At 37.4% G+C, this 19,680-nt stretch overlaps 1 protein-coding gene across 1 annotated transcript in view; it reads right to left on the reverse strand.

Moving 5' to 3' along the window:
* Window positions 1-4,914: 4,914 nt before the first annotated feature.
* NOLC1 (nucleolar and coiled-body phosphoprotein 1) overlaps window positions 4,915-19,680 on the reverse strand; it is a 51,404-nt gene continuing 36,638 nt past the window's right edge. Inside the window, exons 11-14 of the mRNA XM_026674269.2 lie at window positions 8,452-8,970; window positions 7,682-7,788; window positions 6,555-6,635; window positions 4,915-5,312 (exon numbers count right to left, since the gene is read on the reverse strand). Of these exons, the coding sequence (XP_026530054.2) occupies window positions 5,154-5,312; window positions 6,555-6,635; window positions 7,682-7,788; window positions 8,452-8,970 (866 nt within the window). The 3' untranslated portion in view covers window positions 4,915-5,153. The remainder of the gene's footprint in view (window positions 5,313-6,554; window positions 6,636-7,681; window positions 7,789-8,451; window positions 8,971-19,680) is intronic.

Here is a 19,680-nt window from a genome sequence, read left to right on the forward strand (position 1 = left end):
AACTTCAGTAGAAGAGCGGGAAGCAACAGCAGATAGCAGGAAGCCTGCCTCTTGGGAATCTTGGTACTCTTGAGAAGGATGAATAGCTTGGGAAGCATATCTTAAAGGCTTTATGTCCTGATTTCCCCTTTCTAGGAAGCATCAAGTCCAAAGACCAGATTATACCAGATTGGGGTATATATCAGTGGCAACCTGGCACCAACAACTTTGGAAAAATCTGTGTACAGAATTCAGTGCCACTTGACCCAATCTGGTTTGCTTTTCTTTTTGGTCTGGTTGAAATCAGGTTGGCAAACTTCTTGAAACTTCCTTGGTGCCAATAAAGTTGTTGCAACAATAGTTTGGGCCCTGCCCTACTTAGGTCATGCCTATGAGTATATGCATTTTTCTGCAAATATGCCCATTGTTCAATGCACTGTTTTAGTAAGATATTCATATGAATGCATACACCAAATAAAAGCAGCCCAGTCCAGATAAACCACATCAAATTTGTATGCTTCTTGAGATTATATCTAAGCCAGTTTCTCTTTCTGCATTGTGCTTTAATGTTGCATAGGCATCTGTGACAATTACTCAAGTAGAAGACATCCCAATAGATGATTCTATGAGTGATAATGTGTTTGTTAGAATTGTTATTCCTTCCCAAGTTTGTTTCTCAAAGAAACAGGTTCTGGCTTTCAAGGTACAGTTCTTTATTTACCCAAGAGAATGACAGCAAGCTGTTAAGCCACACCAATTACTCCTGTGACAGCATTCAAATCAGTCCCTTCTATACAACATGGCTCACAATTCCTGCTCACCCATTTCCCACCTGTTTTCCATATATGTGACGGCCTTCCTTGCTGTGGCTTCCAATCCTTAAGCAAACAGTACTTTTAATCCAGAGGTACCCAACCCCCAAGCCTTGGCCCACTACCAGGCTGCAGCCTGTTTGAAACCGAGCCATGCAAGCGATGGGCATGTGCGCTTCCACGTGACTGTCCCCTTGTGTGAGAAGTTCACTCCTTGTATGCTCAGACGTGAAGCTCTCCTTGCATGAATGTAGGGCACACCCGCCCGCCACTCACACCAATGGATCTGTGCATGTGCCTGCCACTCATCCTCCTCCCCCACTGGGCCAAGCTGGAAAGATTGGGGACTGCTGCTTCAGTCTAAGGCATGAGTGTCCAATCGTTTGGCTTGCCTGGGCTGCACTGAGTGAAGGGGAATTGTCTTTGGCCACCTATAAACTGTTAAAAGTTTACAATATTTTAGGCCCATATTATTAGCTGTCCAGGGCCACTTATGGCCTATGAGCCATGGATTGGACACACCTGATCTAAGGATAAGTTATTCTTGGAATGCATATTATCCAATTTCTATTCTACATCTAATTTTAAAGCCTTAATAAAAATATAAACACTAACACTAAATATTACATTCTGTAAACTTTTCTAACATTCTTTTATTTAAATAATGAAACAATCAGTCTAGAACTTGACAGGTAGAGAAGTGGTATTACTGAGTTGCCTTCCTCACAATGTGAAAGGCAACCAAATTGGCAGTACTGCCAGCTTATCTATGATGGGACCCACCGTCAAGATTCCTTAGATATCCCTGAGATACATTTCACATGTATCTAGCATACTTGCTTCGCATCTGAAGATCTTATACACTGATTAGCTTAGCTTCTTGCTGGATACCAAGATATTTCCAAGCTGGCTATCTTTGGTGCACACTGTGGAGAATTCTGCAGTGTTCACCATAGCTGGAAAACCTGAAAGACTTTCCTTATCTTTCAAGGAGATTCCAGGCTGGGTAGATTCAGCAAGTGCCACACAATGTGAGGACTGCGCTTGATGTAATAGTGAAAAACAAACCACACTGATTTCCTTGGATGCTGAGAAAGCTTTTGACAATTTGAACCAGCAATTTCTGTTTAAAGTATCTGATCAGAATTTTATTCAAGTTATCCTGTCAATACATAGATCTCAAAAGGCCCAAATTATGGTTAATGGTGATGTGACTAAATCATGTTATATCCAGAAGGAGAATAAAACAAGTTTATCCTCTATGTTGTTTATTTTGGTTCTTGAAGTTCTGAATAGACAGATCTGAGAATAGACCGTGAGTAAAGTATAACTTTTATATTGCATTGTTGCTAGAAGCAACATGAACACCAGGATTTATCTTTTACAGGGAGAGAAAATGGTTCTCCAGCTTCATTTACAAAATCCTAATCTCTTAAAATGCAAATATAATCCTAGATTAATATAATCAGTGATGAACTGATATGGGAGTGTAATACTCCCATTTCCGTATGTAACATTCTGAAGTGTTACCAATATGGAATAGAAAAAAAATCATTTTTATTCCCTGGCGAGCATACATATGTTCCAGTTATCTTTAACTGGATATGGTGCATATCAACAATTTCTGAGCCAAATTGCCTCAAATGGGCTAACAGAATGTGGCCAAAATCCATGCCCATGGAATTGAAATTTGACAATTTTATAAAATACTAAACAACCCATGACCCCCTTGGCTCATTGTTTCAGGCAAATATTGGGTAAACAAATGGAGTAGGCTAGACTCTTCCTCCCCTTCCCATCATTTCCTTTCTTTAACCTCCTTCTTGTATTCTTAAGTATCACTTTCATGAGATCAGTAGAGGAAGTGGATTTGTATGGATAAGAAAGTGTGAACATGTGAAAAGCTCAAGATGGCTTTTCCTTTTCCTACTGACAATCTGCTGATTTTGCTGCCAAAGCTGGTTCTTTGGCAGTGCTGCTCCCTGGATTTAAATGGGAGCATTTAGAAATGAATGACCCAAGACCGCTTTCAGATGGCCATGGACTCAACCTAGGAAAACAAGTCTTGAAAATTCTGTCTGGGAGCTGTCGGAAAGTCACCATCATCCAAATTTGTTTTCTTAAGAATGCCTGGTTTTTCACTTTTTGAAGCTTGTTTCACTTTGCTTTTTATCTTTAAAAGCTGACCGGTTGAATGCTGATTTATTTTAATCCCTTACTGGACTTTATTGGTTCTTTTCTTGTTCCCTTTGATTTATGTTGCTGTTCTGAATAACTTTTGCTTTTTGTAAGGAAAAAGTAATTTTCATTTCATTTATATCTATGTCGGTCTCTCACTACAGGATTTTTACATTTCACTAATTTTCAAAATGGAGTTTTTAAAAAAAAATTAGATGGAGATTCCTGTTATTTTATTTATCATTGCCAAGTTACAGAGAGCCACAATGTATCAGATTACAGACAAGCAAATATGGCTGACATTTGAAAAAAGACTGGTAATATGAATTCTGTATTTGAAAACTTTTTAAAGAAGTTTGATGAAATGATGATTGTGGAAAATATTCAGATGCATCTAGCTGTAATAAATTAGACTCACAAAAGGAATACGATCTGAAAGAAGATTTGCTGGAAAGAAATATGGACTCTACAGACTTAGAGCTTACAGACTCAGAACTGAGTTGATTGCACATGCCATCCTGAAGTTCAATCCTATATTCTTGTACATCAGCTGAAACGTGACTAAGTGGAGAAGTGATAAATTGGTTTTCCCTAGGAAGATTGAAGGAGACTGGGGAATAGATTTATCACATTAAAATGTAAAACAATTGCATTTGGACTTTTTTTTGGAAGACTGATTGACTTTGCAGATTGGACATTACGTTTAACCAGACAGCAACTGATACGAGATGGTATTAAGAAATAAATCCAGGACAAATCACTGTTATATTTTGGGACATTGGGGATAGATAAGATGTAATAAATTTTCTATGAGTTGATTACAATAAGTTTGCTTTGTTACTGTTTTTCTTGTTAACTATTTGGTCATTAACATAGTACAAAGATGACAGGCTAATAACTTGCAAATAGATTTAGTAGTTTTAAAAAAGTTTGGGGCCTGTTTTGCTAGGGGTGAAAAACTAATATTGTTGTAATATATTAATCAGCATTCAACTAGGGGGATAATATTTGTGTATGTTTTAGTTTTTTAAAATGCACTTTAATGTCTTGTTTTGTGTTTTTTTCTTTTTCTTTGCTTGGCTTTTTGAAGGAAAAAACATTTGAAATTTTGTATTTTAACTTTCTTTGAATGAAATAAAAATAGAATAAAAAGAGTGAGCATGTATTACGCATCTATGTATGCTTATGCATATATGCATAATTATGCATATATGCATAATTATGCATATATGCATAATTAGGCATACATATGTAAATGAATAGTACTAACTTTATGATCATGGTATTTTACATGTCGTGAGGGCCTAATATCACATTGTATAGTCACATTATCCATGTGCCTTTGTAAACATAAAATATTGGGAAACTCTCAGCCAGGTGAAGAGGGGTCAAGTGGGGAGCTAGCCTTGAGTCCTTATACAGCCAGAAAAGCCATTAGCCTAACTGTATCCCAAGTTCATGGGACCTTATCTGTTTATTCCCAAGCAGAATGGGGAGATTTTTGTAATATGGGTAGAATGCAATAAAGAAGCTGATTTGAACCTTTCACAAATGGATTTGATTGCTTGTGCTCGACAATAGGTGTTAGATATGTTATTCTGAGTTGACCACAATCATTTATAAATCTCATGAAAATATATTATAAGTCTATATTTAAATAAAATTTTTGCCCGCCAAACATAATGTAAAAATCAAAACTTGATAGTTCTTTTAGATTTTTCTCTATTGAACTCTATAACCACAATGAGTTTAGGAAAGCAGTGATTCTCAGAAGCAAGAGCCATGCTTAATGACACATACTTGGGTTTAGAAACTGTTATTAATGAAGAACAGTTGGTTTTATTTCTAGGAGGAATTTAAAATTTAAGATCACAATATGCATCATCGAATGGCAAGATATATTTGATCCCTGCCATATATATGAGCATCAGAGGAAGAGTAAGAATTAGAAGTAAGGTATGTTTATTTATCATGTTATCAAGTGTGCTGTAACATAAAATGATGCAAAATTAGAAACTTCTGAGAAATCCAAAGGACTCAATCCCACACCTCCATTAAGAGTCACATTAGCACATAGAAAACTGGCAACCATCTCCCATCAGAAATGAAGACAACAGGTTGTAGAAGAGTCATCCATGACATTTCATCATTTAATTGGGATCCCCTTCCCAATGTGGTGGAAAGTTAGTCACTTTCAAATTTGATGGAGTTTATCTGTGTAGAGATAGTGCCACCGCAATAACTTCCCCTTTTCTTCTTTGTCTTCTCATGTCGGAAGGATTTACCTTTTGTAAACTTTAGAACATCATTTGCTTTTCTACCCCAGTCATCTATAGCTCCTTTCTGGAAAAGATGAGACAATTGATGATCATTAGCCACAAAACATTAAGCATAAATGGTTTTTTATCACTTTGCATTTGTAAACTGTCTAGAGTGTATGAGTATAGGCAGGCATGATATTCCCTTCAGAAAAAAAAATCGGGGCCGGCCAAAAGAGACCCCCACCGCGCGCCAAGAAATCGCCCGCCCGCCCGCCGCGCCTCCCGCCGCTCGCCCGCCCCTGCCGTGCGCCCCGCCCGACCGCCGCGCGCCCGACCACCGCGCCCGCCCGGCCACCCACCCTCGCACCGACCGCGCGGCGCCCGCCGCTCCGCTCGCACCGCCGGGCGATTCCGAAAAAAATCGGAATTCCGATTTTAATCGGAAAAATATCATGCCTGTATAGGTCACAATAAATACATAAATGACCAAACACATAAACACATACCGTGTTTCCCCCCAAATAAGACCCAGTCTTATATTTTTTGTCACCAAAAAAGGCACCAGGGGATGTTTTCCACTGACTCACCTCACGATGGTGGCACTGACAGCCCCGCCCAGCAGGAGCCCACTCCTAGCCCAGCTCTTCTGCAGTCGCTTGCCACTGCTTACGTGCATCACCAGGCCTTGCACACCATGACACTTGCCTCGCCTTGCCAGCCCACTTCTTCTGTGACCACTTGCCACTGCTTGCACATGGATTGACGCACATCCCCCCCACCTTGTTTCATCGTCAAAGGTCTTCAGGAAAGGCCTGAAGACAGCTGATAAAAGAACTCTGGATTGCATCAAACAGGAGTGCATCAATCTGGAGCTCTTTCATCAGCTGTGGAGGCCTTTCCTAAAGGCCTCTGACAGCGAAATGGAGTCCAGGGGCGACGCATGCAAGCAGCAGAAAGTGGCCACAGAAGAAGTGGGCCGGCAAGGCAAGGCAAGGCAGGCGTCGTGGTGTGCGAGGCCTGGTTGCAACTATCCAAAGTAGGGCAGCTCCACCCCCCCCATTCCCCACCCTAGCTTGATTTTTACCCGTGCACCTCGCCCCACCCTGTGCAGCCCGGAGTGGGCGGGATCTTAACTAGGGCTTAATTTGGGGGTAGGGCTTATATTGGACACTCATGTAAAAATCAAACTAGATTATTTTTGGGATAGGTCTTATTTTGGGGGAAACAGTACATAGATAAATAACAAATACTGCAATTTAGTTATAGGTTATCCAGGTAGTCTCTATTTTGTAAATATTACTGAATGAAGAATGCCTATCCCTACCTTGGCGTCAAAGGAATTGTTAGCTACTCGCACATCTATTTCTATTTCTTCTGTTCTTATTCTGCGAAAAGGACTGGATTGCTGTAGAAGAAGAAAAAATAGAAATAATCCTTATGATATGATCATTCCAGGTGCTAAACAAAAGGGACATGTCCTCCAAGTTCTTGTCACTTCAATATCCCTATGGTCACATGAACAAAACAATCTAGCACATGATCAATTGTGGCATCACATAGTCACATGATCACAATATGTGCCCTTCCCTGCCAGCTTCCTCCAAGCAAAGGCAAAGTTAATGGGAAGCCAGGAAGGAAAGTTCAAAGACATTGGGCGAAGTGCCTGAGTGGTTTTCTTTATACACATGCACTGTGCCCTCCTTCGCCACTTCACTTGTACACAAAGCAGACTTTTCCTGACCAACTTGCAATTGCATACATGGACACACGCACCCCAAACCCTATTTCCATGGTGCACACATGCACACATCTCATGTACCTGCTTTACTACACACATGCACTCATTCTACACCTTCTTTCCTGAGCTTCTCTGTGTTTGGATATAAGAATGCACGCAACCAAGTGCTTTCTTTTCTTGGCCTGCTTGTGATCACATGCACTCTATGTTCATCCAAGCACCTTCTCCCCCAAACTTACATGTATCCTGTGTTGAGCCTCCTTCCCCCAGTACCCTGTTATTTATTACCTGATTCTCTTCACTCATGCATCCTGGATTGTGACAACTGAGATTGCAAGGCATCATTAAATGATGTCACATGATGTCATGCTTCACAGCCTCATTGCTTAGCAACAGCAATCCCATTCAATTGCAATTGTAACTTGAGGATTACTCGCCTATGATATATCTAATTTCCAACCAAATCCTTCAAACTGGTAACTTAGGAGCTTTTCTAGTTGAGAAATTGTTTTTAGAATCTCGAACATTAGAACCAGAGATATAAGGTCACCCATGACGATTTCATAATATCTTACCTTCTTTCAAAAAACCTTGTAAAACACAATTCAAATTTAGCTTTTTTAGAGTTACCCTGTGATAAGATGGACAACTAATATGTTTAGTAAATAAAGTAAAATAAATAAAATTATAAAATCCTTTTTCTCAATTCTTACCTGCTTTGATTTTGGAAATGTATGAGGACTTCTGACTTTCAACTTCTTGATGTCTGGTGTCTCCAATTCTTGTTCACCTTTCCTTTTCTGCTTTTTTTTTGATAAGCCTGTTACATTTTACAGGAATAGTAAGCTTCCACAAAACTATCTCATTCTAAGTATGTATCAGTTTACTCAATATGCAGCTTATGGGGCAGGAAAGTGTTTCATTTGTGCTATAAATTCAGGTATGAAATAGTTATTTAAAATATCTGTAATTGTCAGGAACTGATTCACCCAATGTCTGGATACATACAACATGCTAAGCAAAATAATCCAGTGCGGTTTATAACTTGATGCTGTTTAAGCCAAAGCATAATTAAGCTATGGTTAAAATGATGCTGTGGCTAAAAAGTCTTCCTTGACAGACAGGAATGATGTTCATCTATCATATTAAATTATGGTATCAGAACCAAGCCCAAAGATCAAAATGACTGCAATCCTTCAATTACTTACTCCTAACAAGCAGAATCTTGCCAAACTAAACCTTGTAACCTACTATATCTATTTTGAGAGGTTGTAGGTATAGCTACCCTGAACCTCTTCCCTTTCGTCCAGATTGGGATTTTCATGTCTCTCTCAGGGAAAGTTCTATATTAATAAAACTCTTATCCATCGATTCTTCAGGTGCACATTCCATCACATTTTTTCTTTACCTTATTATATTTGGTTTGGTGTTATTACCAAACTAGCTCTTCTATTTAATGCTTCCCTCATGAAAAATTACTAACCTTCCTTTGTAGCCTCTTCATCAGAATTACTACTGTTTGCTGAGCTCAGTACTTCAGATGTTGGAGTCTTTGATGCAAATGTTTTGCCCACAAAGTTGGCTGAGGTTTTTAACACTTTTTTTGCTATTTTGCAGTTATTTTGTCCTCTCTTTTTTTCTCTTTTATCAGATATTTTAAATTGTTCATTGGTGGAACTCTCAGAAGAGGTCCTGATCTCAGCTGGGGCTTGCTTGCTAGTGATCGAACTGCTGCCCACTGAGAGTTTGTTAGCTGCTTTCTTGGATGGCTGAGTCTGTTCTTCACTGCTTGAGCTGCTTGACTCAGAAGTCTTCGGTTTAGAGACAGGGGTGCTGGATTTCGGTGTTGTTTTGACAGCCTTTGTGTCTTTTATTTTATGAACTTTCTTATCTTCAACACTACTTTCTACTTTCTTTGCCAGCACTCCAAGAGTTTTCTTCATTTTATTTATGCCTGTCCTAACTGCAAATTTCTCAGGAATGCTGTCAGAACTATCAAAATCTAGGAAGAAAAAACAGGAAGAGAAAAACTAATTTGAATGCACTGCATCTTATCTTCACTATTTTTAAATTTTAGGTTTTTTTTATATGAAGGAAAGTGCAGATTCAGAACAATAAACTGATATTTTGAAAAGTACAATCTCAATATTCTGAACAAAAAGAAAATTAAACATAGTGCTTGATACTTTTTTTAAATGAAGGAGTCTAGAAAAGAGGGTGGTTACAAGAATGTAAGCATCTTTGGCTAATTCCTAAAAATTTGGGGTATGAAAACCCCCCAAAATATCACAGATGTTCTGACCTAAAAAGCCAATTCCTCCCTTTCTGCCTTTCAGAAGGAAAGCAGGTGTTTGATTTTTTTGGCTTCAGGACAGTAAATTTTTTTTCAGAGCAATTCAGTAGCTTGTTAGAAATTGCAGAGAATATTTGTAGGTCAGGTTGTAGGTTTAGGCAGAGGTTTGTCTTCTGAGCTTGCTGCTTGGCTCCTGGAAGTTTTGTTACCAAACTAGATAGCAGGGTTTTGGGTGAAGTGACTTGTTCTTACACAGGTCCTGAGTGGTTGGTTGGTCTTGTGACTGATTGAATCACAAGACTGAGTCACAAGACTGATTGAATCACAAGATTAGTTCCGGTCTTGTGACTTTTGACTGGTTGCTGTGAGGCGTGGAATTCAACTGGGGAGTTGGCTCTGTTGTTGGTTCAGATGGTCTGCTTCCTTATTGGTTTGTGCACTAGTTCTAAGTCAATGTGTTTGTTGAAGGACCCATTGGTAGCAACCTTGGAAGACAACCCTCTCCCTAATTCTACAACCTGAGCTACAAATATTCTCTACAATTTCTAAACTGCATGGGCAAAAGTCACTTAAACTTGCTTACCGCTGGGAGATCTTTGCCATAAACAATTGTCAATCCGCAAACAACTACACTTTGTCCATGAATGCCTCTGCAAGAAAATGGTGCCAAAAAGTATGCACCCATTAACCACCCACAAGCATGGAACCTGGCCTTCCAAAATGGATGCAAAATGCTTAAATTCATGAGCATTGGCGAACACAACTGCCTAATAAAATACCAACACACCATCAATGAACAAAAAACCTGAAGCAGAAAAAACTATATTAAATGAAAAGATAATGTTTGAATTAACTGAGGCGATTAAGAGATAGAAGAACAATAGAATGCCAGATGGCCGACCGACAGAAGTTTACAAACAATTACAAGATACTCTAGGACCATCATATATATAATGAAGTCTTGTTAGAAGCTAAGATACCAAAATCCTGAATGGCATATAGTACTTATACCAAAGGAAGATGCAGATTTATTGCAAATTAAAATTTTTAGATTAATCTCACTTCTAAATGTGGACTATAAAATTTATGTGTCAATAATAGCTGGAAGATTAAAAAGATTCTTGAATGAATTTATACACTCAGATCAAAACAGATTTTTGCCTGAGACAAATTAAAAACTACATGAGAATAATTTTGAATACAATGGAATATTATGAAGCACATCCTGAAAAACAAATGGCTCTGATTTTTATGGTTGCACAGAAAGCATTTGATAAAGTAAATTGGCAATTTATGATATAGCAATTAAAATATATGGAATTTGGTGAAAAATTTACTAATTGTGATCAAGGCAATATATACCAAACTGTAAAAGTGTAAATGGGGACATAACAGAGAATGTTAATATTAAAAAAGGCATAAGACAGGGGCGTCCACTGTCCCCTTACTATTCATTTTGACATTGGAAGTATTAAATAGAGACATTCGGCAGGATACAGAAATAAAAGGGATGGAGATAAAAAAAGAAAAATACAAAAACTACAGGCATTTGCAGATGACCTGGTATTTATCACAGAGGAACTGCAAACAAACAAATTAATGAAGAAAATAGATGACTATGGAGAAGTTGCAGGATTGAAAGTAAACAAAGAGAAAACTAAAATTTTAGTCAAAAACTTTACAAATAAACAGAAAAGAGAGTTAATGGAGAAGATAAGACATTCAGATAGTGAAGAAAGTAAAATATCTGAGAAAGAAGATAGTAAAATATCATCTATCAGTAAGATGTGTAACTATAAAAGAAGATAATTACATTAAATTGATACAGCAAATTAAATTTGACTTGGAAAAGTAGAAAAACTTGCTACTATTACTACTAGGAAGAATAGCTATCATTAAAATGAATACTCTGCTGAGATTATTATACCTGTTCCAAACAATTCCAATAAAGCTGGAAAAGAAATATTTTGAAGAATTAAATAGATTAGCAACAAAATTTATTTAGCAAGGTAAAAAAGCAAGAAAAGTCTGAAATTGTTATAAGACTCTAAGAATAAATAAGGCTTTGGGCTGCCAGATTGGGAGTTTTATTGCCAGGCATCTGCAATTATGTGGCTAAAAGAATAGATAACCTTGAGGCATAGACAATTATTAACTTTGGAGGGTCAAGATTTGGGGTCGCACGCCTTTCTATGGTACAGGAAAAATAAAATACACAGTTATTCCAACGACATTACCTTAGAAATGCTCTGTTTTCAGTATGGGGAAAAAATAAGGAGAAACACGATTTGAAAATACCAGTCTGGCTCTCTCCAATGGAGGCATTGATACATCCAAATGTGGTTGATACGGAAAAAATCATAAGATATAAAAATATTTTGAATGAGAAAGGGGAATTGAAAAGTAAACAGGAACTGAATAGTCAAGGGATAAACTTAGCATGGTAGCTACAGGTAAAAATACAATCAAGATATGAAAAAGATGATAAATTATATGGTTTTTATAAAGAACCAACAGAATTGTACCAGATTCTAACAGGAACTGATGGGAAATTAATTTAAAAATTTTACACTTGAATGGAAGAAGAGCAAGTAAAAAAGAAACTATGATAGTGTGGGCTAAAAACTTTGGTTATTCTATATAGAATTGGATAAATGGCAAAAGTTGTGGGATTGAAATTATAAATTAACAATGTCTACTGTGTACAAAGAAAATTTATATAAAATATTTTACAGATGGCACTTTGCACCAGCAAGATTAGCCAAAGATATGTCAGCTAAATGTTGGAAGTGTAATCAGACTCTGGGCTCATGTGGTGGATGTGCCCAAAAGCAAAAACATATTGGACAAAAATACATACTTGGACAGAAAAAAATGATAAAGGAACATGTAGATTTAAAACCAGAAATATTTCTCTCTCCATTTGCTCTAACCATTTCTGAATCTGTCACCAATATTTCCTTGCGTGGTTACATATCTACCACATATGATAGTATGTACCCGGTCCATCCTTGCATTTCCAACATTTCGGTGATAGATTTCTGAACATTTTGGCCAGTCTTGCCGGAGGAAGATGCCACCTCTAAAACATTTTGTATAAATTTTCCTTATATGATGTGGCCAATGTTAATTTTCTATTCTTTTCCCAGAGATTCTGCCATCTAGCCAATTCAATATTATATCCGAATTTTTTTGGCCCATACCACAGTTGTTTCCTTAACCTACTCTTCCTCCATGTTATAGTCTAATAGGTATTTATATATCACTTGATCAATTTGTCATCAATCCCTACGAACATTTTGTTAATTAATGCCCCATGTTTTCATATCCTGTGCGTATCTCGACTGTATTTGTAAATATGACCACCACTCTAGTTTTACCCCTTGTGCTATTAGTTTTGATCTGGTTTTCAATTCTCCTTTCTCATTTAATATATTCTTATATACAACAATTTTCCCCATGTTTATCAGATTTGGGTGTATTAGTGCTTCTATTGTAGAAAGCCAGACTGGAATTTCTATGTAGTTATGATGTTTAATTTTATTCCACGCCGCCAAGAGTGTCTGTCTTATGTAGTGTCTCTCGAAGTATTTATGTACTTTGCCTTTTTCATACCAAAGAAACTGTGCCATCCTGCTTGGATATCATGGTCTTTCAGTATTAGTAATCTCTTATTCCTTAATGTAATCCATTCTTTTATCCAAGTGAGTGCTGCAGTTTGATAGTATAAGTCCCAGTCAGGCAGGCCAAACCTTCTTTTTTCTTTGGCATCTTGCATTAATTTCAATTTGATTCTTAGTCTCTTTCCTTGCCATATGAATTTCGATATTGTTTGGTTCAAATTTTTAAAGAAGCTTTTCTCTAATTTTATAGGGATGTTTTGAAATAAAAATAACCCTCTTAATTCTAGTTTTCTCCTTGTTTATTTTTAATCCCTCTACTTATCTGTACTCTACCAGTTCCTCTATAAGCTTCATGCCAGACTGTAAGGGCTCCTCTAGAATAAAAACTAAATCGTCCACAAAGGCTTGTAATTTGTACTTTTCTCTTCTGATTTCCAATCTAATTTGTTCATCTTTCCAAATGTTCCTTGTCAATACTTCCAGCGTAAGGATGAACAACAGTGGAGATAGTGGGCAACCTTGTCTTGTACCTTTCTGTATTGCAAAACTTCGTGTTGCCTCCCCATTCATTATTACTTTGGCCTCTTGTTTTGAATATATTGCCTTGAACATATTTATAAATTTGTCACTGAAGTCCATATACCTCAATTGTTGTAACATAAATTTCCAATTTACATTATTGAATGCTTTTTAGGCATCTAAGAAAAGCAGTGCCACTTGTTTCTCGTTATGTTTCATAGTATTATAATATGTCTAGTATTCTAATATGTCTGTTCTCATATTATTCTTTATCTGCCTTTCAGGTAGGAAGCAATTTTGGTCTTGAACGTGTTAAGGAATCTTTTCAAACGTTTGGCTATTATAGATGCAAATATTTTGTAGTCTGTGTTCAATAGTAAAATAGGCCTATAATTTTGAATTAGCATTGAGTCTGCATCCTCCTTCGGAATCAACACTAGGTTGGCCTCCACCCTTGATGGAGATATCTCTGCTTCTGTGAGAACAGCATTATAAACCTCCAGTAGTGTTTGGCCTAGACCATCCTGAAGTTCTTTATATAGTTCTGTTGGCAGTCCATCGGACCCGGTACTTTGTTGTTCTTTTGTTTTTTGAAAGCCTCTATTAATTCTGGCATTCTTATTTCTTCATTGAGCATATATTTTATTTCTTCTGGTACCTTTGGCAGTTCAGCCTTTTCTAAATATTGTTTGGTTTTTTCTTCTGTGTAACCTTTATTTTCTTTGTTTAGTTTCTCATAGAAGACCTGGATTATATTCTTTTTGTCTTCATTTTGGTAGCAAATATTTCCCTGTCTTGCAATTTATTAATCCATTTCTTTTCTTTCTGTTTCTTCAATTTATATGCTAGCAACCTCTCTGGTTTGTTCCCATTCTCAATTTTTTAAATTTGCTTTCTTTATATACTGTGCCAATTCTTCTTCGAGGATGTTCAGCTTATGTTTCATTAAGTCCATTTGCCCTTTTAGACTTCTTTTTTGTGGCTTCTTTTGTAGTTCTGCCTCTAAAGTCCTATATTCGTCTTCCAGATCTTTTAGTTTTTGCTTCTTGCTTTTGTTTTTCCTAGCCATAAATGATATAGCGATACCCCTCATAAATGCTTTTGCCGTATCCCATATATTTTGTATGGATGTGTCTTCTTTCTTTTATTTTCTTTGAAGAAAAATCCCAACTCTTTGTTGATCTTCTGGATAAAATCTTCGTCTTTTAAAATTGTTTGGTTAAAGACATGTATTCCGAAAGTCTTTAATCAAAGTTTGGACTGAACTAAGAACGAATCATTACACTAAAATCCCGAGGTGGTTTTCAACGATGGAGGCAATGTTCCATTTAAACGTTTTTTACATCAGTAAAAAACGTAAATACTACCAAATATTAGATAGCGAGGGAAGAATTAAAACGAAACAGAAATTAGAAATACAAGAGATAGCTATTGATAATTGGTCATATTTTCAAATAAAATTGAGATACAACAAAGATGTAAAAGAATATGGAATTGAGATACAACAAAGACGTAAAAGAATATGGAATTGAGGTAAAAGATACCCTGTTTCTCCAACAATATGGCCTCCCCCAATAGGAAGTCCCACCATGTTTTATAGGCATGAAATGAAATTAAGCCCCTCCCCCCAAATTAAGGCCTATATGAAATGGTGGGAATGGTGGGGGGGGGGGCTTGCCGTTAGGAAGTACTTTTGTTGCACACCCGGATATGGTGCTGCCTGCGTTGACCCCGATACAAAGTGCCCCACCAACGCCAAGGTCAACATCCAAGCTGTCGCCGCCCGAAGATGCAAGGGGGGGAAATTAAGTCACCCCCGAAAAGACGGCCTAGCCATTTTTTCGGGGCTCAAAAAAAAATAAGACCCAGCCTTATTATATGAGAAACACGGTACATATTTGGATAAAATACTTCTAAATCCTGAGAAAAGTTCAATTTCCAAATTATATAATTATTTATTAGAATATGAAATGGCCAAGAAAATTGTGAAAGGTGCCATGTTGGCTTGGGAAAAAAACTTTGGTTATAGCATTGATCTGGATTGGGAAGAAATCGGGCAGAAAAATTTGACACTAACCAAATCAGTAGCGCACAAGGAGAATTTATACAAAATGATGTACAGATGGCATCTGGTGCCCTCCAGATTGGCCAAAATATTTCCGACAGCCAATCCTTGCTGTTGGAAATGTAAAGGGAAATTTGGTACATACTTTCATTCATGGTGGACTTGTCCTGAGATAAAGAAATGGCTAAAAATAAAAACGTGGATAGAAGAAATTATAGAGAGTAGGCTGGAGTGGAAACCGGAACTAATTTTGTTGGGAATGATTAAAGGGGACTACCCCGCTAAAGTAAAATATCTGACCATCCATTTATTAACTACGGCACGTATCTCACTAGCACAATATTGGAAAAACCCAAATGCACCACCAATACAGGTTGTTATTCAGAAAAGATATGAATGTGCCCAACTGGAGAAACTTACACTTAAGATTAACGGGAAGGAGGATACAAATTATTACCGTATATGGAATAAATGGCATAAGTGGGTAGACAATAAAAGGGGAAACATATAAATGAACCTAAGATACAAATTATATCCAGCGATTCATAATATATTAAGTACAATTAAAGGTTTTAAATTTCTTTTCTTTGTTACTACTATTATTAGTATTAGCTATTTATAACATTTTTGTGTTTATTCATTAAAAAACATGAATGTATTAGTAATAGAAGAGTGGTTATAATCCAACGTGAAAATAAATGGAGTATATTGTGAATTATTTAGTACTTAGGATGTGATAAGGTATGAATATGTGACTAGTCCTAGCCAATAATGATTTTTAGGACTCACCAAATTCAACAACAAAAAGTAAAAAACTATGTGTTATTATTGTTTCTGTATTTCTGAAATTGTACGTTTTTAAATTTGTAAATAAAATTGTTTTTAAAACAAAACAAAATAAAATAAAATTGTTTGGTTAAGTGTCCATCTTGAGCTTTTTCTTTGCCCTCACCAGGTGATTCTCATAGGATTATGGTCTGCCCAGAGTTTGTGTCTATTTCCACTTCCTTTATTTCCGAGATTAGCTCCATCGACGTCCAAACCATATCTATTCTGGACCAGGATTCATGTCTGTTCGAATAGTATGTATATTGTTTCCTCTCCCAGTTCCTCTCTCTCCATATGTCTTGAATGTTTAACTCTTTTGCCATTTGAAAAACGTTCTGGATAATTAAGTCTTAATATTATGTTGAGAAAAAACTGTTATTATATGATCACTACTAATGAACATTATTATGATAATGAAGACTATCGCTCAAACTAAGTAACCAGACAACAAACTGTTTATACAGACATTGAAATTGTCGCTCTTTCTTTATATAGTAAAAGTAAAAAAAATATTACCAAAAAGAACAAAAAAGAACAAAAAACCAAATGCCTCACCACAATCGGACAAGATCTCACAAACAAGTTAGAACATGGCATCAATAAAATATCCAACAAACTCCAAACCATGGCACTCTGCAAAAGAAACTTGCCAAGATCACCCCACAGCACAAGATGACAACTTTGACACATGGATGAAAAACCTATCCAACAGAACATTATCAAAAGAGGAAAAAGCCGTACTCAATTTCAACCACAAAAATGTGCACCTGGTTGACTTCTTACTAATCTAGAATCCATACTAAAAACCAACAACCTCGATCATGAAATGCAGGAAGACATCAAACAGAGGATCATCCCCAAAATCCAGAGGAACAGACAGAACAGGTCTCAACCAAGAGGAATGGCACGCACTAAAAAATTGAAAAAGGATGTCATCCTGCCAACAGACAAAGGTAGACTCACCATCATAATGGACAAAACTGCTACATCAACAAAACCAAGGACCTACTGCATGACACTAGCATAAAAAACAATAGCAAAACAAAATATAATGTATTTTTTCGGTGTATAAGAAACTCTGAAGTGTAAGACGCACCTAGCTTTTGGGGAGGAAAACAAGAAAAAAAAATCTGCCTCTGTCTTCCAACAATTTGCCTCCTTGCAGCAAACAGTAAACAGCCACATCCTGATGAGCACCAGCAGCTGATTGTTGGTTGGATAGGCCTCCCAACAATCAGCTGTTTCAGGCTTCAGGGACTGCCATAGCCTAATACTGCCTCCGCGTCCCCCATTTTCGGTCTCCGCATCCCGTTTTCAGCCTCCGCATGCCCCATTTTCTGCCCATTCAGGGCTGTTTGCTGCAAGGAGGCCAACTGCTGGGAGGCAGAGCCAAAGGGTGGGCGACAGCGAGTGGGTGGGGCTTCGGCAACATTTGCTGTATAAGATGCAGACATTTCTACCCACTTTTGGGGGTGGAAAAAGTATGTCTTATACTTCGAAAAATACGGTAAAACACTCTGATGAAAATGGAAAAAGCAAAGCAAACAACTTTATAAAGTATAAAAAATAAATAAAGCTCTAGGGATTCCCTGAGGTGCACAAAAACGGAACCCCCTACACCCCACTGTAGCACTCCCTGGAGCACCAACCTACAAACTAGTGAAAGCACTACAAAAAAGACTTTGTCACTTCGTTGATGGTTCGACACTTTCCAATGAACACTGAACAATTCCTTCAACTAATCAAAAACATCCAAATAAACACCAAAGCAATGATGCTCTCCTTCAATACTACTGCATTATTCACTTCCATTAATATTAACCTAGCCAAACAAACACCCACAACCTGCTCACAGAAGACAAAAACACACCCAGAAAACACTCTGTCTATATCCACAGATGTGCCTGACAATACATTTCAAGTTTAACAGCAAGATCTACAAGCAGATACAAGGCAGACCCCTGGGATCATACATATCCAGCCTCATAGCTGAGGCAGTCATGCAAAAACTCAAACACACTGTCCTGCCAACCATCCAACCTAAACTTTGGGTCTACATGGACTACAACTGCTACATTCATCACCCTCAAATGATCCAAACTAGAAAAGACATATCGTCTTCTCAACAACATGTTTACTGGCATCAGCAAGGAAGGTAAGGATGAACAACTCTTACACTCAACTTCCTTGACATGGGCATATGTATGATCCCAGAAATCATAAGAATGGTGAAACTTGTGTATACCTGAAATCCATGCACATAAAATAAAATCCTCAACTTTTCCAGCAACCACCCCACAGAACATAAAAGAAGCTGTGTCCAGACCTCTTCAAGAGAGCCAGAACACACTGCAGCACCAAATCCCTAAGAAAAGCAGAGGACAAATACTTCAATATTTTTTTCTGCAATGGCTACCCCAGGAATTTTATACTGCGATGTATAACACCAGCCTCAAAAAGCCACACAGAAAAGCGCAAAGGCACATCAGAAATGGCTGTCAGGCTACTGCAACCTCTAGGAATAACAACAGCTCACAAATCCACTTTTACATTCAGACAGAAACTTACAAAGGTCAAAGAGAGAACATGGAAGGAAGACAGCACCAACATTATACAGAATCAGTTGCAACAATTGTAACCAGTTCTACATGGGATAGACAGGATCACAGTTAAAAACCAGAACCCATGAACACCCTAGTAGGCTGTCAAGTGGCATGATGCAAAGTCCCTGATCGCCAGTCACACCAATAACAAACAATACCTTTTTGATTGGGATAAAGCCGAAGTCATCGACCACACCAAAACCCATCAGGCACATGAGTTTTTCAAAGCCTGACATTCTATCAATGGGTCCATCAACAAACACACTTAGAACCAGCATAAGAAACAATGAGGAAATGGACCATCCCTACCACCAACTGGCAACAGAATCAACCACCTCCTCACCAGTTAAATTCCATGCCTCACAGCAACTAGTCAGAAGTCACCAGAATCAGTCTTGTGACTCAGTCAGTTTTATGATTCAACCAGTCACAAGACAGACCACCCAGGACCTATGTAAACAAACTTCACCCAAAACCCCACTGAAGATATTACCTAGTTTGGTAATGAAATATCTGACAGTCAAGCAGCAAGCTTGGAGGACAAACCTCTGCCTGTAACTTGTTTTAACAATTCATAATCATTTTTTACTTACTTATAGTATATTTCAAATTTAAATTTTGGTAATGTAAGCATGCAATGTAAGAAAAATATTCATGATAGATTTTTTATGTTTGATTTTTGTCTATAAGTAACTGAAGACTGAACAAAATTTCTGCTCTACAATGAAAGAATACAAGATATTAAAATGGAAAACAATTGATTTACCATGTTATCCACAGT

Source organism: Notechis scutatus, chromosome 4 (genome assembly GCF_049901735.1).
Source record: "Notechis scutatus isolate UNSWTSFEM ecotype Mainland chromosome 4, rNotScu1.2, whole genome shotgun sequence".
NCBI classification, from domain to species: Eukaryota; Metazoa; Chordata; class Lepidosauria; order Squamata; family Elapidae; genus Notechis; species Notechis scutatus.